Raw genomic sequence first — 23,291 nt, forward strand, 5'->3', positions numbered from 1 at the left:
CATTTCTTAGAACTATGAATTTTATATTTAGAAAGTATTCTGTATCTATTTCCACCTCTCACTTCTCATCACCCTATTTCAGAAGTTTGGGTTATCTTCTGTTCAGCGCAAATTGGGATATTCAAAGCCCCTTGAGGTACAGGGAGATTTTCCTGGAAGTAAATCAGATTGCATAAATCTTAAGGGATTTTCCAAGCCCAACTTTCAGCAGTAATCTATCCCAAAAAATATGCCTGGGGGCTTGGATCTAGGGCTTTCCATTTCACAATCTGCCACCATCCATTAGATAAAAGAAGATATGTCTGAATCTCAAAGTTACTGTGATGCGCTCACTACACCTCAAGGTAGGAAAAAACCCGATTGCTGGGCCTCCCTGTTGGCGCAGGCGGTTGAGCGCAGTGCTGTGAAACTGTCCGCAGCCTCTACAGTGCCGGTTTGATCCCCGCCGGCCTCGGAGGAACCCACATGGTGAGCAGACCTCTCCTGTCTCACCCTCTACTCCCCTCAGCAGTGTATTGTTAGTCTGCCTATTCTGTTCCCTGCTCTGTCTCTGGTGAATCCTCTCACCCTCCCGCACATCTGGCCTGTACTCCGGCTCTTGTAAAAATAAAATACATCTTTAAAAAACAAAAACAAAAACCCGATTGCCAAAGGACTCAAAGAAATGTTGTTAAAGTACTGAGACCAATTCTCTAAATAGATATTTTTACAAGTTAGTTGTTTTTTCAATTCTCAAAAACAACTGTAAGACTGAGTTCACTGAAGATAATTTTTGGTACACATGTAGGAAAAAGAAAAGAAAATTAGTGGTACTATTAGCCAAATCCTTTCCAAAAACTTATTTATAGCAACAAAATTTCTCAGAACTTAGTTTTTTTTAAAAAGTAGAAAATGATGCTAAATATTGAATCATTCTAACAATAAATTATATTCATCCACAAAACCTAAGTTAATTATTTTTAAAAGCTTCATCCATTTAATTAAGAGATACCTATTCAATACACATTTTACTGTATACCATTTGTAATACATTCTGGTTAATTAACTGAACATTAAAAATGAAAACAAAAAGGTTTTAGCATTTTTATGGCCAAAGGAAATTAAAATTTCCATTTTCTTCATATATGTATTTTTGGTGCAAAGAAATGTGACAGGGTAATTAGTAAAACTTTCAAATATTAAAATACATTAGGATGACATTCTGTGCAGGAAATGGAAATAAATAAAAAATGAGAGATAGTTGGTAGCAAAGTGCTATGATTACTGGAATAGGCCAGATTCTCGGTGCTGTCTGTCACACCAAAAAGTCAGTAAGCAGAGACAGGAACTGAATCTGTAAGTGCTTTTATTTTTCAGATCCCTGGCCACTTATCTGAGAGGTGGTGGGTAAAACACACTGAAGAAACCGTTCCGTGTCTCATCTCTAGTTGGCCTTTGTATAATTGGTTAGACAAAGACGATCTTAAGCAAACAGCCCATCACAGCTGATGTTCCTGGTATATCAGCCCCCAGAACTTGTTATCAGCCTCCTGGTTAAAATGACCCTGGAATAGCTGATGGCATCAATGTCCAGCACTGCTTTGGGCATCATCAGGGCAGGAACCTCAGTTTAAAGCAAGAGTTTTAGTTAAAGGAAACAGTCATGCAGTGTGTCCTGTGCTCTGTGTGTGTGTGTGTGCAGACTGCTACACTAGGTACAGTGCGTGCCCTTCCTAGCCCCTCACTATGGTATTTACAGTCCATTTTAAAAAGTGTTAGTTTTATTTTTAAAATAACTTTAAACTTTATAAATGTATGATAGAGTTTTCAAATTTATTTTAGGAAGCAGACCGTAAGTTTGACGACCACTGCCCTAGACTATGCCAATGACAAAACTAATTTAGTAACAAGTTTGGGGTCCAGGAAAAAGAATTCGTGGAATGGGGGAGTACAGCACCTCACCAGTAGCAGAGCACAGTTCCAAAGGTATTTTTTGAAATAATGCTATAAAGTGTTAAAAGAGGAAAAGCAGAAACAGGGGTATGGTTGGCTAGGAAGTTAAGGCTACCCTGGTGCAGCTAGCAGGTCCTGTTTTCTAGGTAAGTTTAGCTAGTTAGGGTAGCTGAGATAGATAGAGGACTGTGATCTGTGTTAGGTTCCCCACCCACTTAGATTTAGATTTGTGACAAGAGCTGGGTCCCTGAGGCAGCCTCCATTTTGTGGGTCCTGATATATGAGTTAACTTTATCAACTACTAGAACCGCCTCAATCTGTCTACTTCCAGACTCTCCCCTCTGCAATCCACTTTACATATCAGAACCACTTCAATTTTCCTAAAATACTTCTCTGGTTCAATATACTCCCTGTTCTTCTTCCCTTCCCTCTCCCATCCCAAAACCTTCCAGACAGTATGAATTAAAGTTACAACTTTCTTATGCTCGAATTCAAAGGCCTCTATGATCTGGCCCCAAGCTATTTTTCTCCCTAGCAGCAGAGCCCATGCTGAGGCCCATTTTCTGCAACAAGTCCTGTTCCTCTTCTGTTTATGTGATTCTGGCTGCTCTATTTCTGTCCTCTTTATCATCACCTCAGTTTAAATTTACCTATTTACAAGTACCATCCAGGAAACATTTCTTCTTCTTTCTAACTGAGATCTATCTCTTTCTCCTCTGAATTCCCTGCAGCGCTGGTGGCCCTTGTTTTTGTTCTGACAACCAACTGCAGTGTTTTTTTCCTTTTCTTTTTCTTCAACTTCTCCCCATGCCAAACACAGAAATATTCCCTGAAGACAAAGACTTGCTAATCATTTTATTACCTACAAAACAGCCTAATGCTTCTCCAGAAGAGTGCGCGCGTGCATTAATACTTGCTAATGAAAAGGTAGTCCACAGAGATACTTGAAAAGACCAGAGTCTGTTTATATTTTTATCTTCCGGTAAGATAGTCACAAGGTAATGAGCATATAAATGTCTTTGAGAAGTACTACACCAGAAAGAACTGATTAATTTGGACAACCTTTCAAGAAGCTTGATCAAAACATCCTACCATCCCATATAACCTCTAATACTATCCCACGTAAAGGAAAAAGCTGAGCCTGTTCTCCCCTTCAAATTTTTCCTGATACTGCTTAAGCCATAATAAACATGACAAAATTCTCTTCTCCAAGTCTTTACATCTTTGAAAATGAAAAATAACAAGATACACCAGAGAAGATTTAATTCATTTAAAGTTACCTTAATAGCTTAAAAGAGCAAATGAAAAGGTAGAAAAGGCAAGCTCCTCTGTAAAGCAGAATGCCAGCTAGTAAATGTAACTGATATTTCCCCAGTGTTAAATCATCTCTTACTAATTACAAAAGGAAAAAAAAAAAAAAAAAAAAACCAGAATCTTAAAGCAAAGAAATTTAACAAACATTGCCCTTAACCAAGTGCGAAAATTATCACCACCAATAATGGACAATTGATATCGTGTTTCTCTTGATATAAAGCAGTGAGAAAAACCACAATCATCACTTACATAGTATTCCTGTCCCAAAAAAAAAAAAAGCATAACCTAAATCAAATGAGGAAACATAAAATCAAATGGACTCTCCAAAAATTTCAGTTGCCTTGTTCTTAGAAAATTGAGCAAAAGATTATAAAACTTATTCTCCAAAGGTTCAACAAAAAAAATTAAGAAAAACCTATACATTAATTACACTGCGAGTGGAGAAAAAGCTAATTGGTAAAATGTTAACAATGGTTGACTGTAGATGGAGGTTTTGGGAATCCACTCTAAAACCTGCAAAATTTATATGAAAGTTTTCAAAGTAACAAATTTAATTTAAAAACCAATTATTTCATTATTTGACTCCCCAAATTATGGCCTTATTTAGGTTGGCCAGAAAATCAAGGTTCATCTAAATATGTATTGAAGCCCTACTGTGTGCTGGGGTCTATGGACGCTTCTATCCTATCATGGTAAATCTGAGCAGCTGTGACATTTGACCACACAGCCCACAAAACCTAAGATATTTCCAACCTGGCCCTTTACAGAAACTTTCAACCCCTGGTCTGGTGATGTAGCAGAAACCCAATCAGGTCACTGCTTGGGGGAAAAAAATAACAGAAAAGGGAAATAACATAAATTTCAAGGATAATATAACTTGTTCCTTATAAATATAATGTCAAGCAACAGGTATATAAAGTATCAATTTGTACTTTGTGACAATGTTTATCAGAAATCTTTCCCTCAAATGTAAACACAAACACTGAAAGTTTACTAAGTGCTTAAAGGATCTTATACAGACCTTATAAATGATAAATTGTCCTATATCATTGTTTAATCTCACAACTGAATGTAAGCAAGATTAATTTGCTAAATAAAGCTAACTCTTTATTTCAAAAAACATTTCGCTAAAATATGCATGCAAATAAGAGAGGTAGCAGTATGTGGGTGTACTTTCAGGTGTATTTATCCACTTTTAAATTAGTTACCCAGATCATGCTAGTTTCTAAGTAGAATTTCAGAGTCAGAAACATTGTAGAGCAAAGCATTCACACCTGTGAATCTCCCCATAAATTATAGATCTGTTATTTGTTCCCTTTTGTGAGTAAACATTTTCCTTATAGTCTTATTAACCCAATTATTTCAGTTAGTAAACTTTTCCCCAGAGATAATCCAAATAAAATTTGAGCTAATCTAGGTCCAAATTACAACCAATCACCAATAAATGAAATCTTAAAATTACTTGGTCTTTATTGTTAGGAAAAGCTAACATGATAGATTTCAATGTAAAAACATTATCAAATCTGACTTTGAATATAAATTCATAGTAGTATATAAATTTAAATTCAGCAGCGAGATTTTGGAATAACAACTTCAAGTAACTAGAGACAGGATCTAATATGTATGTTATTTAATACATACATATTTATCCCAATTTATCCTGATTCCTGGCTCCCTCATACATGAGTGCTTAATATGGAAAGAAAAGGATATAGAGTATTTTGCTTTTATCATTTCTATGACAGAGAGGAGGCACCCAGGACAAATCATGTTACCCACAGAACACTTAAGAGTATCTCTTAACCTTTGTAGCCTCCATCACCTTTAGGAGGTTAAATGACCTAAATACGTGACAAATTAAGGGAAGTAAAATTGAACGGCAGTAAGAGTGCAGTAATAGAAAGTAATAAATAAAATAACAAAGATTGTGTCAGACAGACAGGTTTAAAATTAACCTAACACTTTTCCAGGTAGGTGACTGGGCAAATTATTTAACCATTAGAATAAACCTCATCAGTTACCACACTTTTTAAATCTGCGGGACTACACACCTCTCCAGAATGTTTTAAGTAAGGTTACAGCACAATGCCCAATACACAGTATAAAAAATGATAATTTAAATATTAAACAAAATCCAGAAATTTTCTCATCTCCCTTTTACAGGCAATTAAAGAGCTATGTTAAACAATATTTAGGGAAAAAATATTAAAGCCTACAAGGCTTGGGCCTCCCTGGTGGTGCAAGAGGTTAAACACAGAATTATGCAGCAATCCGCAGCCTCTGCAGCACAATTTCGATCCCTGGCCGGCCAGGGAGCTACCCACATGGCACAGCAGACCTCTTCTGACTGGCCCGCTGCTCCCCTCAGCAGTGTATTTCAGTCAATCTGCCTGTTCTGTTCCCTGCTCTGTCTCTGCTGAACCCATCACCTCCTACACCTCTGGCCTGTACCCCAGTTCTTATACGCATAAATAAATCTTTAAAAAAAAAAAAAATACAACCTACAAGCCCTGAATTGAATTCTAGCCTCGCCACAATGCTCCCTTTTTTTTTTTTATGTGAGACCTTGAGACTAAAACTTTCCAAGCTTAAAATGAAAAGGATGGATATATACTGTCCTCTAGCTCTTGATTTCCATAATTTGCTTGCTCTCTACAGTCACAGTACAACTCAAAAAGTATCAGTTTATGTGGGTGTTTGCAGCTGCCAATGCCATAACTCTCTAACCTGGGTGCCACCATGGAGCTCCAACCCAAGGGAGGTAGAGGAGAGTTCAGTATACCATGGCCAGCAAATCGACCAGTGGTAAAGCACCAAGAAAGCAAATGGCTAAAAAATTGCTCACAGGCATCGGCCTCTGCTGGAGGAATGGAGAAATCTCATTGTTGCTGGCCTGGTACTGTTGCACTCTGCAATGCAACCTTATCAGAAGTTCACCGAACCAGATTCGCAAACTTCCCTTCCACCTTCTGATGAGAAAAATTGATTGGGACTTCAAAATAGATTTGCACTCTGGAAGTGCAGCTACTAGTGCTTTGTAGGAGACAAGTGTGGCCTACCTGGTTGGCCTTTTTATTTTTTTAAAAGATTTATTTATTAACGCATACAAGAACTGGAGTACAGGCCAGAGGTGTGGGGGGGTGAGAGGACTCACCAGAGACAGAGCAGGGAACAGAACAGGCAGACTGACCAAAATACACTGCTAAGGGGAGCAGCAGTCCAGTCAGGAGAGGACTGCTGCACCATGTGGGTATCTCCCTGGCTGGGGATCAAACCGGTGCTGCAGTGGCTGCAGATAGCCTCATAAGTTGCGTCTTAATCCCTTGTACCACCAGGGAGGCCCCCTTGTTGGCCTTTTTAAAAACAGCAACCTGTGTGCATCCACGCCAAACAATTATGCCAAACAATTATGCCAAAAGACATTTAAGCTAGCTTGTCGCATACCTGGAGAACAAGTTTAAGAATCCACTATGCTAGGAAACATTTCATTAAAAAAATTCTCTTGGGCCTCCCTGGTGGCACAAGGGGTTAAGTTTCAGCACTATGAAGCTATCAGCAGGCACTGCAGCATGAGTTCAATCCCCCGCCAGGGAGCTAACTCACATGGTGCAGCAGACTCTCCTGTCTTGCCCACTGCTCCCTTCAGAAGTGTATTTCAGTACATCTGCCTGTTCTGCTACCTACTCTGTTTCTGGTGACTCCTCTCACCCCGCCACACATCTGCCTACACCCCAGCTCTTGTGTGCATAAATAAAATAAATCTTATAAAAAAAAAAATTCACTTCTTCCTGTTATAAGTAGTTTTGAAAGTCAGATATTTTTTCCCTGTGGGATCAAAAGGTTTCTAAGTACATGACTGCAGGCTGAAAAACAGGATAGAAATCAGGTATTGGCACTTTTTCCATTGTCATTTGTGTGTGAATTTTTAATATATAAGTAGGGACATAAAGCATTAATGCAAGTGAAAATGTTTCAATAAACAAGTTTCAGCAGTTCAACTCTAAAACAATTATAAATAAACCTTTTAAAATTTTCTGGACAAAATTAAAGTTTATAGGATACCCTAGATGATAAAGCAAACCAATTTAAACTATAAAATCTGGGGGCCTCCTTGGTGGTGCAAGGGGTTATGACTTACCCTATGAAGCTGTCCGCAACCACTGCAGCATGAGTTCAAACCCCGGCCAGCCAGGGAGCAACCCACATGGCGCAGCAGACCTCTCCTGACTCACCCACTGCTCCCCTTAGCAGTACATTTCAGTCAATCTGCCTGTTCTGTTCCCCACTCTGTCTCTGGTGAATCCTCTCACCCCCCACGCCTCAGGCCTATACCCCAGTTCTTGTATGCATAAATAAATAAATCTTCAAAAAAAATAAAATTTAAAATCCAACTTTCATTTAGCACTATTCTTTTGCTCCAAATGAGTGAAAATATGCAATCAGCATGAAAAAATAAGATGTTGTTTCTCTTTATCTGGTGATTAAGATGACAGTGAATTTAATAATTATACAGATATGCTTATAACAGTAGAACCAGCAAAGCAAATGTCTAAAGAATTTAATCATTTAAACTACCATAAATTAACATCTTACCAAACTTTAGATATCCTTCTGTTCATAGATTAGAACATCACACTTCAAATATATGCCTTGTGACATATTTATAGTTAAAATAAAATGACAATTGGATTGTCTTTTAATTATTCTGCCTCTGCCCTCCCTCATCAAAAGTGCCCTCCCTCATCATTTGTTTTTGTGTAGAGTTGAAATTTCCCAAGAAAAAATTAATACTATTTGGTAAAGAAAAAAAATACAATTCAGAATTAATAAAAAACTAACAGAAAAAACAATATCTTAATAGATGTGAAAAAATGATAAATTAGAAAACAAAATTCAAAACTACTGGTCTTGGAAAAACATGATAATGACCACAAGTCACAGAATGAAAAATAATTGCAAATAACATATCTGAGAAAAGACTTGTCCTTGGAATATACAGAAAACACTCAAAGCTCAATCAGAAAACAACCCAATTAAAAACGTGGGCAAAATATTTTTACCAAAGATAGATAGTAAACAATTACATGAAAAGATGAACTTTATTAGCCATTAAGAAAACACAAATGCAAATTCAAACTACAAAGAAAAACTAAAAGGATGATCAAAATAATGGCTGTCCAAGGATATGGAGCTGGTGGGGGTCGTACAACTGTGGAAAAGAGTTTGTCATTTTCTCAAAAAGTTAAACAGTCATCCACTACTAGGTATACAACCAAGAGAGAAAAAGTACACATCCACACAAAGAAAGATTTATATATGATTGTTCACAGTAGCTTTTTCTGTAATAGCCTAAACCTGCAAACAGCCCCAAAGCCCATCACTTTAAAGACAGAAAAAAATTTTGCTGAAGATTATAAAGTTATTAAAAAAACTAGCAACAACAAATGCTGGCGAGGATGTGGAGAAAAAGGAACTCTCCTGCACTGCTGGTGGGAGTGCAAACTGGTCCAACCACTGTGGAGAGCTGTGTGGAGATTTCTGGACCTACTAAACATAGAGCTTCCATATGATCCAGCAATTCCACTCCTAGGTATTTACTCAAAGGACACAGAAACATCAATTCCAAAGAACGCCTGCACCCCTATGTTTATAGCAGCACTATTTACAATAGCTAAGCTTTGGAAACAGCCCAAATGCCCAAAAATAGATGACTGGATCAAGAAGATGTGGTACATATACACAATGGAATATTACTCAGCAATCAAAAAAGATAAACACATGCAATTTGCAGCAGCATGGATGGAGCTAGAAGGGATCATGCTCAGCAAAATAAGTCAGAAAGAAAAAGAAAAATACCGGATGGTCTCACTCATAGCAGGAATCTAGAAAACTTAAATAAGGGACCAGGAAAAAGAATAACTATAAGAAAGTGAAAATCAAAATCAACAAAAAAATATGAACCAGAGACTCTATGGGGGGTGGGGTGCAGGGAGGGGAGGGATTGGGGTCAAAATAAGGGGGTTGCAATTGTATGGGGAATATAAAAATAAAATTTATTTAAAAAAAAAGTAGATATTGAAATAATAGATTCCCCTGGTAGAATTAAAAAAAAAATTTTTTTTTGCTGAAGATTATAAAGTAAATGCACTACAATGCCAGAATTTGAACCCAGGCTAAAGGTTTATGGAGCCTAGTGTTCTTTACCTTATACAAAACCGTACTGGGATATATTCCAGAATTACAGCATGGTAAAAATTCAAATACTAGTGAAAATGATATGCTCCTGAATCTAGGCAGATAAGGAGTTAAGAGCGTCTGACTTAAAAGTTAGGAGAGTCAGTGTATAAATAAATAAATAAATCTTTAAAAAAAAAGGGCCTCCCTGGTAGCGCAATGGTTGAGCGCTGGGTTGCGAAGCTGCCTGCAGCCTCTGCAGCGCTGGTTGGATCCCCGGCCACCGGGCGAGGGTCCCACATGGCGCACAGACCTCTCCTGCCGCCCGCTGCTCCCCTCAGCAGTGTACTTCGTCAGTCTACCTGCTCTGCTCCTCACTCTGGCTCTGGTGAATTCTCTCACCCTCCTGTACTTCTGACTATACCCTGTGCTTGTATAAATAAATAAATAAATCTTTAAAAAAAAAAAAAAAAAAAAAAAGGAGAGTCAGGCTTCCCTGGTGGTACAGGGGTTAAAGTCTTAGAGATATCAAGCTATCATCAGCCACTGAGGGCCTGAGTTTCATCCCCTGCCAGGGGGCTAACCCACATAGCGCAGCAGACCTCTCCTGTCTCACTCCAGATCCACCTGTTCTGCTCCCCACTCTGTCTCTGGTAAATCCTCTCAATGCCCCCTAGCCACCCCCACCCCACCTCTGGCCTCTGGATGCATAAATAAATCTTAAAAAAAAAAAAAGTTAGGAGTGTGAAGTGTGAAGGCAGACTTGGAAAGAGGGAACCTTAGCTATGTGCTCCTGAAGTATCTATGTTAACATTACCCTCTTACCTCTTAGAAGTTATCAGGAATGTGGTCCTTTTAAACTTCTTAGCCAAAATTCCATAGACACACTTCCACACAATAAATTAGAATTATTTTAAGATTCAAGTTAAAAGCAAAACATCACCCTACTTCAAGTTTAGGGACTTCCCATCCTTATCATAGAGTTGATGGCAAAAATTTTATGCCAAAAATAGAAAAATCTTAATTTTAAAAATATTAGTAAGAGGTAGAAATAACAAAAGCTTAATAAACAAATAAAATCTTTGTTTTGATGAGGAACAACCAAGGCAAAAGGACCAGAAATAATAAACAGTAGTCAAACAAATATGAAAAACTAATGAATTTGACATACAGAGGCCTTTTTATCTTTCAGGAAGGCAGAACAAAAAAAAATAAAAAACAAAAAACAACCATGCATTTATGTGGGTTGTTTGTTTTTGTCAAGCAGCCGCAAAGCCAGGCAACTGTTAGGAATATTTACACAGAGTTTTCCTTTTTTCTCACTTTTAAAGAAAAAGTCCTATATGGAGACTTGTTAGAACCAAGGCACGATTAACTGATTCTATACACATGTACGTATCACTAAAACCGTTTAAAGCTCTTTTGTAGGATATGAGTTATACTATCCCAAGTATTCTCCTGTCCAGTCTTAGCGGCAAGCAAAACCTGCTACCAAGTCTTCTAACTCACTCTCCCAAATCTCTAACAATTCTAAGTAAATACTATGATATTCAAGGGTATCCTTCCAGAATTTCTTAACGATTCCTGGCCACAAAGGGACAAAGCCTCAAGTTTTTACTTCTAAAAGTAAAAGTAGGCTTATCAACAGAGTTCATCCAGATCCAGGTTGATGTTCCTGTTGAAAGGTCAGGTCTTCCCTTCTGGGCATCTCAACCCAGCTGCTTCACTCCAGTAGGCTTGTCCAGATTAGGAAGAGTCCCAGCATCCTTTGAGATGGCAATTCCTAACCATCTTTGTGTAGGAACAATGGGCCCTTCTCCATCCTTAGTGTTCCATGTCATCAGGAAACAGAAGATCCTGAGGTATGGGAAGTTTGAGGGGGCTGCATTTTGTCCCCAACATAGAGCGGCACCATCTAAGTACAGGTGGTCGGCCCTCAAGTCTATATATGAGAACTCAATGAAAATTATGTGACGGTGTTACTCCTCTTAACATTTTGGGGCACTCATGGGCTTTACTGCAGATCTCTGTTACCTTCTTAAGGTCACCGAAGCAGGGTCATTGTAGCTTAATTTTCTCGAAAGATGGTCTCTGTAGTATATACTTATAAAAATTGGAACCAAAAACTCTGATACTGTTTTCTGATCAAGGGGGGAAAAAAGCGTATCAAAACTGTTTTTCAAAAGTAATCAGAGGTATCAGACTCTTCAAAATGAATGCAGTTACACTTGATCAGTTCCGGACCCATCATTAATTTACTCTATTTCGCCACCCCGCCAAACTCAAAAAATAAATATAGTATAAAAGGATTCCAAAACTTCAACAAATACGAAATTCTTATGGCATATTCCATTAACTCCAAAAGCTCTTTATAATGCTGGCTAAAGCTAAAAGAAAAGTTAACAAAGACCAAACTATATTATACTCAGCTTCCATCTAATTCCCTTCCTAGGTTAAACTCTAGCTTAAACCATATACAGCACGACAGATTAATTCTCAAGAATATTTTAAGCTTGGGTTCAAATGAACTGCCTGTGAATGAGCATGGGCTGCACAATGTTGAAAACCGGGCAATTTAAGAATAGACAATATTTAAAATACACCATTTAAATCAGAAGGCCTAACTTAAAATTCTGGTTGGCCTCAGAAGTTTTATTCCCTCAGAAAATAATTTAGTGTCTTTGAGTATCAGTTATTAATACCCGAATACCACAGCCTACATATAATCACAGGACTGATGCAAAGAATCAGTCTGTTTCGGAAAGCTACTGTAAACCATTGTTATATAATCACTTTTAAATAGCATTTTGATTTATAAATTTCATAAACACTTAAATTTTAACTAAACCCTGTCAACAAAAATATATGTATCAACACTAACTCATCATATCTTACTGTACCTTAAGTTCTTTGTTACCCATTTTAGAAGTTAAGCAACTTAAATGTAAATCAAAATTGCACCTTTGGAAAACTGACAACAGAAATTTTAAAATTATCTTTCTCTGAAACACTATCAAGACTACCTGTAATCTTGCACTGCTTCCCATTATTTGAGGAACAGAAAGTTATTCCAACTGTGAAATCATTGCTGAGATACAGACTGAGACAGAACCACTGGCTTGCTTTCACTCTGAAAGCAAAGAATGTTTCATGACACAGTATTAAAACATCATTTCTAACTAAAACAAACCACATTTTGTCATTGCATTGTTCCCCTAAAATGCCAAGCGTCCCCACAAAAGACTCTCCCTGGAGAGTGAATTTATTCACTTAACCTTTATGTCTTTTTGACATGTACATACATACAATATACCATTTTGCATATAGTAAGACTTGTTTCTTTTTCTCCAAAGCTATCAAGTCAATCTTTGGTCAACCCTTTTCCCCACTGTACTCACTTTTCTACTGACTAAACAGAGACTTTGGGCTTAAAACAAAATAAATCTAAAAAAGACCTGACTCTTATCGAGGTATGGCAAATGCCTTTTCCCCTCTTAAGATGTCGATCCCACCCAGATGCTCTCCTGGTTTCTACAGCTGCCAATTAATCTGTTCAATAACAATTATTCTCTTCTTTTAGAAAAGATCTAGAACTTGATCAGAAATGACACAGTGTACAACTACTCCCAAAGCCAGCTCCATACTAGTGTTGGCTGAGACAGAAGATCACTTCATAACATGCAGTCTAGTTGTAAGGACAGCTCAAGCTCCATGCTCACCATCTCTAACATCTCCGGTTCTCTACCTTCTCCAGTTTTTCCAGGATGTGACAAGCTTTCATTCCCTTACCAACCCATCGAACCTACTATCTTGTATTCAACATAGGCACCACTACCAAATTTCCCCGACATTCTTTCTCCCTGGTTATATTATCAAAGATTCTGTGTTTCTGAGTAGTCTAAAAAGGTGGCACCTATAAAACTTTAGCAGCTTAGAAAAGTAAGCAATTACTCTAAAAAAAGTCTTCAACTTAAGGCCTCCCTGGTGGCGTAAGGGGTTAAGTCTCAGCACTATGAAGCTATAGGCAGCCACTGCAGCAGGCGTTCCATCTCCTGCCAGGCAGCTAACCCACATGGCACAGCAGACCACTCTTGTCTCACCCCCTGCTCCCCTCAGCACTGTATTTCAGTAGATCCACCTGTTCTGCTCCCCGCTCAGTCTCTGGTGAATCTTCTCACCTCCCTACCCCACACCTCTGGCCTACATCCCAGCTTTTGTATGCAAAAATAAATAAATCTTCTAAAAACAAAGTCTTCAACTTATAAATATGTAAATATCATTAATTACTTGTGCATTCAAATGTCTACCATTTTATCCTAATTTTAAAAAGCAGCGGAAACAAACTTTAAGAGGTTCACAGCAAGCATTAGCAGCATTGATAAATATATTAATTCACATGTAACATTTAACATCGGTACCTCCTTCTCTGTTCTTTTAAGTTTCCCTTACTCTTTATTCCAAATAACCACCACAAACACAAAACAATTGCTATTACTCATATTGTTCTAAGTGCTTCAGATACAGTAACCCATGTATGATCATAAACAACTCTATATATAGAGTAGGTAATATGACCATTTACAACTGACAAAACTTAGAGAGGTTAAGTGGGTTATATGAGTCTGTCCACAGTGGCAATGCCAAGGGGGGAAGGAAGCAGAGTCTGGCTTTCCAGTCTTGTTTCTTTACTCTGCCCTATTGCCTTTGATACCTTTATTATCACTTATACTAAAACTAAACCACTAGAGGGCATGGATTGTGACCAGTCTTTTCAAAGCCACATCCTTACCACTGAGCAAGAGTCTGGACTTCTCATGAATAAATGATTGTTGGGCAGGTATGCCTTCCTTTTCTAGGCTGTGGTTCTTATAGGTCAACGTGACTCTGCATCTCCTCTTTTAAGAGTGCATGGCACCCAAATGAAAATATTGATTACACACAAGTTCTCGCTCTGCCAACTCACAAACACCTGCTGAATATCTTCTATTTTCAAAAATAAAACAACAAAAAACCCTATTTACAAAGTCTTGAGGCTAAATACATGAAAGAATGAGAAGCCCATCTTGAGATAACAGAACCACCTCTCCAATGGTAACTTTGCAAGAAAGCTGCCTTAAGTGCTAGTATTAACTTAAAAGTATGCAAATACTTGGCTGAAAGTAAAACATTAAATGAAATGGAAAAGCTGACATTCACTAAGAAATACTACTTCCTCTAAGGCAGCTTTTATTAAAAAATAAAAACAAACCCACACTGAGCCAAAGTTTGCATATAGTTCATTTACTTTTAAAAAAATCATCTTTTCATAATCCAAAATAGTAAAATCCCCTTCACGCAAAAGACACTACAATTAAAATTAAGCTGAATTCGAGCAAGAAAAACTACATTAGACAATGCTAAGGACACAGTATTTAACAACACAGTATTTAAAAGACCCGTTTCAAACTGCAGTCATCTGTGAGTTACCTAAATGGGTATTAGCATAGTAAATCTCAACATCAGGCAGGCTCTTCCCCTAAACACATCACAAATTCTACCATAGTTATCATTTCAATTCAGAACAATTTCCAAATTATATTGTGATGCTTAGAAGAGCACATTAAGAAATGAACGATTTCTAACTATCACTTCGTTTTCCCGCACCAGTCTGGAAACAAAGTTGAAGATTTTTTTTTAAGAATCAACTTCTGAAACTTCAATTTCTCAAAAAAAGGTTAAACGTATTTAAGGAGGTCTGAGCGATTTGTAATATCTGCATTTTAAAAGGAATATGCTTTCTAAACGCAGCAACTCTGGCCAAGGCCACACCTTACCTTCCCGTAATCCACAAATCAAAAGGTTACTGGAGCAAATCGCAAAGCAACCAGGGGATACAGAGGTATCACAGAGACGTGATCGCCACCTAAACCGGGCCGACCGACGGGGGTGCAGGCTCTCCCCCAGCTGGTCGCTAAGCAAAAAAAAAAACCTGAGACAAACTCTTAGGAAAACACACCTTCCTTCCTCCAGCCTCTTCCTGCCTCGGGGCGGGGGAGGGGGGCGCGGAAGACGCTCCCTGAGGAAGGACCCACGGAAAATTCCCACTTCCAAGTCCTGCCCCTCCAGTTTCTCCTTTCAAAACAGACGGCAGGCAGTTTCGGGGCCCGCGGGAGACGTGAGGGCGAGCCGAAGGGTGCGAAGGGGCCGCGCCCGAGCTCGCGCAGGAAGCCGGCGGCTCTTCCGACCGGCACCCGCTTTCCTCGCGGAAGGGCCCTGTGCCCCCCACCGCGACCCCCGCGGGCCGGGCCGGCTCGCCCCGCCCGGCCGCCCCCCGCGCCGGCCCGGCCCAGCCCGCCGCCGCCCGCCCGGCCTCCCTTCCCGCCGCCCGCCCGCCCGCCCGCCCGCGACGGCGAGGCCGGGCACTCACATCCGTCTGCGTCCTCCGCCAGGTCCTCCTGGAGCAGCGAGAGGTCTGCGCCGAGGGGAGAGAAGAAAAGCCTGGTCAGCGCCCCCCGGGACCCGGAACCCGGGAGCGGCGCCCCCGCCCGCGCCGCCCGCCCGCCCGCCGGCCCCTCGGCGCCTCCCCGAGCCGGGACTCCGCGTCGGCCTCGGCCGGGCCTCGACTCGGGGCGGCGGCGGGCTGGGAGGCGCCCTCGCCGCCGCCGCCGCCCGGAGCGCTGGGGGCCACGTACCCGCCATCTTGTGGTCGCCCCCTCCTCCTCGGGCGCCCGGGGAGCCGGGACTACAGGGAGCGGCGCGAGCCGGGAGCCGGTGGACGCGCGCGGCGAGGGGCGGCGAGGAGGAGGGACGGGCCCGCGGGGGCGCGCGCGTGCGGGGCGGGCCGAGGCCCGGGCCTGGGCCGCGGGGGAGCGGCTCCCGGACGCCGGGAGCGGGCGGGCGCCGCGGGTTCCCTGCCTCGCTCCGCCTCGCGGGGCCGCTCGGCGCGGCGCGGCTCCGGGGCCGCCGGCGCTCCCTCCTCCCGCCTCCCCAGCTCCCGGCCCGGCGGCGCGCTCACACCCTCGGCCGGAGGCGCACTCACGCCGGGCGCTGCGGACGGGGGCGCGCCAGCTACCGCCGGCCCGGGACCCGGCGGCGGGGCCCGGAACCGGGGCGGGCGGGGCTCCCGCGGCCCGGCCCGCTTTATTGGGTCACCGGCCTCGCCCACCGCCTCATCGGCCGCCGCCCTTCTCCGCCGGCGCGCCGTTCGCCGCCCGCGCCCCTCTCCCGGCGGCACGTACGTCGTGGGCGATCCGAGACCGGCGAGGCCGAGGGTCCCACCCTCCGGGCGGAGGAAGCGCCGCCTCCCCGCGCCGGGGGCCTCACCCAGTGGCTGGTAACAAAGCCCGGGCCGGGGCGCGGGGCTGAGTGACAAAGTCGCCCCGGCCCAGCCGCTCGCGCGCGCCAACGTGGGAGTCCTCGGCCGAGGTTACTTCCCCCGCCCGGGTCCTGCTAATCCTGAGTGGACGAGTCGGGCACACCCTCCAGCAGGAGCGCGGCAGGCCTGGGTTCAAATCTTGATTCTGTCAGCAGGCGTGTGACCCGTTTGTGAAATGAAAGATGATGCTCGCCTCCTGGGATTATTGGGATTCCTGAGGAACCTGTGAGCCTAGCACAGCCCTTGATGGCTGCTCGATGAAGTCTCCCTGATTTTCTTTTAATGATAAGGTTAAATAATGGTGGTAGAAGTTGCAGTGTTCCCCTGAAACCTGTATCAAATTTTACTGTTCCCAACTTGGTTTGTGTGTGTGTTTAGAGTGTTAACCTCAAGCTCCAAGTGCAAAGGAGAAGCTGAGCTCATCTTTTCTGACTTCTTTTCACACTCTGTCTTGCTAACTCTAACCTACCTTAACTTCACCCAAGGCGTCCAAAATGGTGATCTCCTGAAATGGAAAACTAAACTGGCACCAGTTTAATTGATGCCACTTTGGAGGTCTGGAGAGGGAATTCTAAGTACTTCATCACCTTTCTGCAGTATAGTCTTAACCAAGGACCCTGTTTTAGCATTATATGCTGCCCAAGAATCTGAAATTCATAATTCTGTGTAGCAAAATGTGTTCTACATAACCAGTTCAGAAACTTCCCCCTCAGATATTACAAAATGGAACTCAGATTACAGATTGTACACTATGTGTTACATTCCTAGAAATAATAAAAAGCAGAATAGAATCTATAACTCCAAAGGTGTCTAATTTTCTTACAGAATAATTAAAACTAAAGGCCAAACTTTCTTTTTTCCCCTCTTCCATTGCAAGAAAGCTCTTACAATGAATTCAGCTAAAACAAACTCAAGATGACAAAGAGTTAGAAATTCACTGGCTATCAACAGAAACAAGTTCCAGTTGACTCAATCCATGAGTTTCTTGTCTTATTGACACCTACCACTTAGCAGTTCAGGGGAGTGCTAGAATCAGGACTCTGTGGAAGAGAAAAGAGGACTTGTCTAAACACTTAACTGGTGACATTTGCAACAACACAAAATATACAGAGAACAACTGTGCTTTAGCCATTGGACATATAAAGAGGGAGAAAACTATCTGCATGATTACTTAGTAAATTCAGATATATAATCCTCAGTGATGGTGATAAAATGGGTTTTGTTCCAAATGCTAGCCTTAGATATAGTATGAGGTCTTTGAAGCTAGGCCTCACTAAGTTTTATCTCACTATTTTCTGGGAAGGCAGCAAAGCAGGAGGGTTCTATGTAATTTTGCCCATGTCCAGGAGTTAGGCATTTGGTTATCTTCCCTGCTTCACACATTACAACAGACGACTTTAGGTAACCTGGTTTAGAGACATTTCAGTGACTGTATCTTTATTCACAATTAAGCACAAGTATGTATTCTTTACAGTTGATTTTCTCTTATTTTACTCCTTTCTGAAAGATCACATGAATGCTTTTTAAACCAGTATTTATTCTATAAACTACACTTATTCCCTCCTTGTAAAAAGTAATATGTAGGGTGGGGTGGGGAAAATGATACTTAAAGAATAAAAGTCATTATTTTGTCTATCATTACCCAATTTCACTTACAGTAAAGCCTGTGGATGCCATAAGCTGTGTGTCATGTAGGGATTAGAGCACAACCGCAAGACAGAATTCTTAACCCTCTGTGCCACTGAAATCTGTAAAATAGTGAGAGTGTCACGAGTCAGTTATTAAAAAGGTGTACTTAGCTATGTGGCTAAGTAAGGGCTGGATTTTTTTAGACTAAATCTAACCAATGATAGGTAAAACTTTGATTAATAGCCAATAAGCCTTGGAAATCGATGCATTTGGCTCTTGAAACAAATATGAAGAAAATATTGCTAATAAAGCAAACAGAAAACCTACCTGTCATTACTTGCTGTTATCCCATTTATTAATTTTCATATTGGCAATTAAGTCATTTACTTTTTTCTTCAGTATGGTTATTCCTGAAGCTGAAAGCATGTAAAAAGCAGGCTTATTAGCTATTGAAAAATAAATCAATCAACCTGAAAATGCATATACTTATGAAATAAAACAACTTTTAAAACAACATTTTAACATAAACCTCTGTGCTTGTTAGAACCATGTTGATGAGGTGTACCACCATAGGTTGTCAATTCCAAACAAAAAGAACAAATATTTTCCTTTCAAAAAATTGCCAAACTCTCACCCAAAGCCTTTTATATATATTTTAGTAAATTGTATAAAGGTAAATATGTGAAATTTTTCTTATTTTTCCTTTCTATGCTTCTAGCCGCTTTTAAAGCCCCATATCAGGATGACATTCCAAAATGTGAAAGAAATCTTATCTTTACGAGGGCTTTTTTCTCACAAGTTCCCATAAAACAGAGGAGGGAAGGAAGAAGAGAGGGAGGAGGTGAAGGGGAGGAAGAAGATGAGGAGAAAGAAGGAGAGGACATAGTTACAGAACTGAACTCTGTCCAGAAATAACCCTATTCAGACTGTCCTTTCCGGTTTACAGGAGTGAAAAGCTGCCCGTGGAATGCAACAGAATGTGAGCTCTGTCCCACAGTTGGCCTTGGCTGCAAGGTTCTCAGCACAGGCTTGTTCACAATACTGCATCCTGTTAAGAACTACCACTGTAAGATTTAAGCAAGTCCTTTCACTGTGAGGTTGACAAGGAAAAAAAAATCAACTCCTGACTAGCACCACTGTCTTGGGAGTTTGTACCTTCTCCTCTTGGGTTTTCTCTGGGTTAGACAGGTTTGTCCTACATCCCCAAGATGTGCATGTGAGATCATTATTATGCCTCAGTTGTCCCCTGGGGGTGGGGGAGAAAGAGAGAGAGAGAGAGAGAGAGAGAGAGATATGCCCTGTGATGGAAAGATGTCCAGAGTTGGGTCCGGTCTTGACCCTGATCTGTGGGAAAGACTCTGGGTTCCTGAAATCCTGAACTGGAATAAACAGGTTACAAAATGAATGATGAATGAGTACATATACTTGTTTCATATTAGAAGTGTTTTGGGGTCTTTAGACATTTGGAGATGTTTCTATAACCATAAATTTGTCATTGGAATTTAACTCTTGATATCAATTAGTCTATGTCAGATTGGTTTCTTTGTACATCATTTTTTATAAATTTTCAGTTTACAAGAACCTATAATGGACTTTTTTTTTTAGGTTTATTTATTAATGCATATAAGAGCTGGGGTACAGGTCAGAGGTGCAAGGTGGGGTTTACAAGAGGTGTAAGGTGGGGTGTGTGAAAGGATTCACCAGAAACAGTGGGGAACAGAACAGGCAGACTGACTGAAATACACTGCTGAGGGGAGCAGTGGGCAAGACAGGAGAGGTCTGCTGTGCCATGTGGGTAGCTCCCTGGTCGGCTGGGGGTTGAACTCTATGTTGCAGAGGCTGTGGATTGCTTCACAGTGCTGTGCTTAACCCCTTGTGCCACCAGGAAGGCCCTATAATGGACTTTAAATGAAGACTTACTGTATAAAGGAAAATAAACACTCTCATTCACCATAGTAAGTTCTGTGGTGCTTTTCACAGTGCTTAAAGGTTAGTAGAACCAAAAGGATTTGCCACTGAGGAATTTTGTAGTTAATCCAGTAGAGGTGCTTTGGAATCCTATATAATTTGTTCCAAGCATTTTAATTGCATTTTATTTTATTTTATTTTTTTAAATAGAGGCATGTTTATTTATTTATTTGTTTGTTTGTTTTTGTTTTTGTTTATACATGCACTGGGTACAGTCAGAAGTGCGGGAGGGTGAGAGAATTCACCAGAGCCAGAGCGGGGAGCAGAGCAGGCAGAAGGACTGAAGTACACTGCTGAGGGGAGCAGCGGGCGGCAGGAGAGGTCTGCGCGCCATGCGGGACCCTCCTCTGGTGGCAGGGGAGGAGCCGGGGATCGAACCGGCGCCACAGAGGCCGCGGGCAGCTTCGCAACCCAGCGCTCAACCGCTGCGCCACCAGGGAGGCCCCTAATTGCATTTTATTTATTTATTTATTTATTTATTTATTTATTTATTTATTTATTTTGGTAGCAGCGAATGGTATCAGCTTTCTTGATTCTTTTTTTTTATAATAAATTTTATTTTTATATTCCCCATACAATTGCAACCCCCCCATTCTGACCCCAATCCCTCCCCTCCCGCCCCTCACCCCTCAAAAAGTGTCTCTGGTTCATAGTTTTTTGTTGATTTTGATTTTCGCTTTCTTATAGTTATTCATTTTTCTGGGTCCCTTATTTAAGTTTTCTAGATTCCTGCTATGAGTGAGACCATCCGGTATTTTTCTTTTTCTTTTTGGCTTATTTCGCTGAGCATGATCCCTTCCAGCGCCATCCATGTTGCTGCAAATTGCATGTGTTTATCTTTTTTGAATGCTGAGTAATATTCCATGGTATATATGTACCACATCTTCTTAATCCAGTCATCTATTTTTGGGCATTTGGGCTGTTTCCATAGCTTAGCTATTGTAAATAGTGCTGCTATAAACATAGGGGTGCAGGTGCTCTTTGGAATTGATGTTTCTGTGTCCTTTGGGTAAATACCTAGGAGTGGAATTGCTGGATCATATGGAAGCTCTATGTTTAGTAGGTCAAGAAATCTCCACACAGCTCTCCATAGTGGTTGGACCAGTTTGCACTCCCACCAACAGTGCAGGAGAGTTCCTTTTTCTCCACACCCTCGCCAACATTTGTTGTTGCTAGTTTTTTTAATATGTGCCATTCTCACTGGTGTAAGATGGTATCTCATGGTAGTTTTGATTTGTATTTCCCTGATTACAAGTGATGTTGAACATTTTTTCATATGCCTGTTGGCCATTTGCATTTCCTCTTCAGAGAAGTTTCTTTTTAGCTCTTCTGCCCATTTTTTGACTGGATTCTTTTCTTTGTTGTTGTTGAGTCTCATCAGCTCTTTGCAGATTTTTGTGATCAGTCCTTTATCATTAGTGTTGTGTGCAAAAATGTTCTCCCAGTTGGTGGGGTTTCTCTTTGTTTTTTGTTATTGTCTCTTTTGCTGTACAAAAGCTCTTTAATTTGATGTAGTCCCAGCTGTTTATCTTTGCCTTCACTATCACTGCTTTGGGTGATGTGTCTGTAAAGATGTCTTTGATGTGCAAATCACGTAGTGTTTCGCCTATATTTCCTTCTATATATTTTATGGTTTCAGGTCTTATGTCTAGTTCTTTAATCCATTCCCTGGTGTCTTAGGGGTTAAGTCTCAGTGCTATCACTGCTAAGACCTGAGTTTGATCCCCAGCAAGTTTAGCTAATCCATATAATGGTAGGAGACCTTTCCTGTCCTGCCTGCTGCTCCCCTTAGCAACGTTTTTCAGTAAATCCACCTGTTCTGCTCCCCACTCTGGTGAATAAACACACGCGCGTGCGTGTACCCAGTTCTTCTGTGCAAAATAAATAAATAAATACATAAATAAAAAAGCCTCAGATGTCAGATGTGAACCATTTAATTGGATTAAAATGACAGTGTGGATTTTCTTTATGCCTTTCTCTAATGCAAAAAGCATTAGATGTAATCATATTCAAAGCAATAAGGAAGGGCCCATGTATGGCAGAGTATGTGCTGAGGACATGTTTATTATTCTGAATGTGGATGGATGAGTGAAATTGAAGCAGAAAAAAACCATAAGCCAACCACATATTCAAACCTAGAAAAACTCTGTGATTATACTATACCTTGATTCTAATGGTCCTTTCACTCTGTCACTGCCCTGTGTTTCTATGATTCAAAAGAAATTCTCCCATTCTGATTTCCCATCTCTTGTAACCCTTTGTAACAAAATTGCTTGAGTTCCTGGTTTATGATTCCTTCATTTGGTAAGAAAAAGTTATACAAGGTCACAGTCAATTCATATACAAATATAACTAATACATTTTTAAACATTTTATTTTTAAAATTTAATTTATATATATTTTATATCATTATTTTTGTACAACGTGTACTTTCTCCTCTCATCTGTAGTCCCCATAAAATTCCCGCCACCAGTTCACCCATGTACCATCACCATAGTCCCTTGTGCTCTTCCCTCCCCTGTTTTGATCCCTCTCCCTTTCCCTCCCCTGCAGAATGTCTCTGATGCCTTTTAATTTCTTTTTATTTATTATAATTATTTTTTTCCTGATCCCTTATTTAAAATTTATTTATGTATGCATACAAGAGCTGGGGTGTAGGGCAGAGGTGCTGGCGCGGGGGGGCGGAGGGCTGTGAGAGAATTCACCGGACACAGAGTGGGGAACAGAATGGGTGGACTGACTGAAACACTCTGCTGAGGGGAGCATTGAGCAATGCAGGAGAGGTCTGCTGTGCCATGTGGGTCAGCTCCGTGGCTGGGGATCAAACTCGTGATGCAGTGGCTGCAGATAGCTTCATAGTACTGAGACTTAACCCCGTGGACCACCAGGGAGGTCCCCTGATCCCTTATTTGATTCCCCT

The 23,291-nt window shown here is 41.0% G+C and overlaps 1 protein-coding gene and 1 long non-coding RNA gene across 4 annotated transcripts in view; one reads left to right on the forward strand and one right to left on the reverse strand.

Annotated features, from left to right (window-relative positions):
- Positions 1-16,173, reverse strand: part of PPP4R1 (protein phosphatase 4 regulatory subunit 1) — a 67,633-nt gene extending 51,460 nt beyond the window's left edge. For 2 of the 3 annotated variants that reach the window (XM_037508841.2, XM_037508840.2), the window contains exons 1-2: positions 16,092-16,173; positions 15,827-15,871 (exon numbers count right to left, since the gene is read on the reverse strand). In XM_037508841.2, coding sequence (XP_037364738.1) covers positions 15,827-15,871; positions 16,092-16,098 — 52 coding nt within the window. In that variant the 5' untranslated portion in view covers positions 16,099-16,173. Of the gene's footprint in view, positions 1-10,245; positions 10,412-15,826; positions 15,872-16,091 lie in introns of those variants that run through there. The other variant, XM_037508842.2, reaches the window with a different exon arrangement.
- A 574-nt stretch (positions 16,174-16,747) lies between these two features.
- LOC119243193 (uncharacterized) lies at positions 16,748-19,807 on the forward strand. Its single transcript, XR_005124654.2, has 3 exons — positions 16,748-16,824; positions 16,930-16,999; positions 19,350-19,807. It is a non-coding gene; the product is annotated as an uncharacterized LOC119243193 (long non-coding RNA).
- The last annotated feature ends 3,484 nt before the right edge of the window (positions 19,808-23,291 follow it).

Source organism: Talpa occidentalis, unplaced genomic scaffold, assembly GCF_014898055.3.
Source record: "Talpa occidentalis isolate TD23 unplaced genomic scaffold, MPIMG_talOcc4v2.1 talOcc4.13, whole genome shotgun sequence".
Lineage (NCBI taxonomy): Eukaryota > Metazoa > Chordata > Mammalia > Eulipotyphla > Talpidae > Talpa > Talpa occidentalis.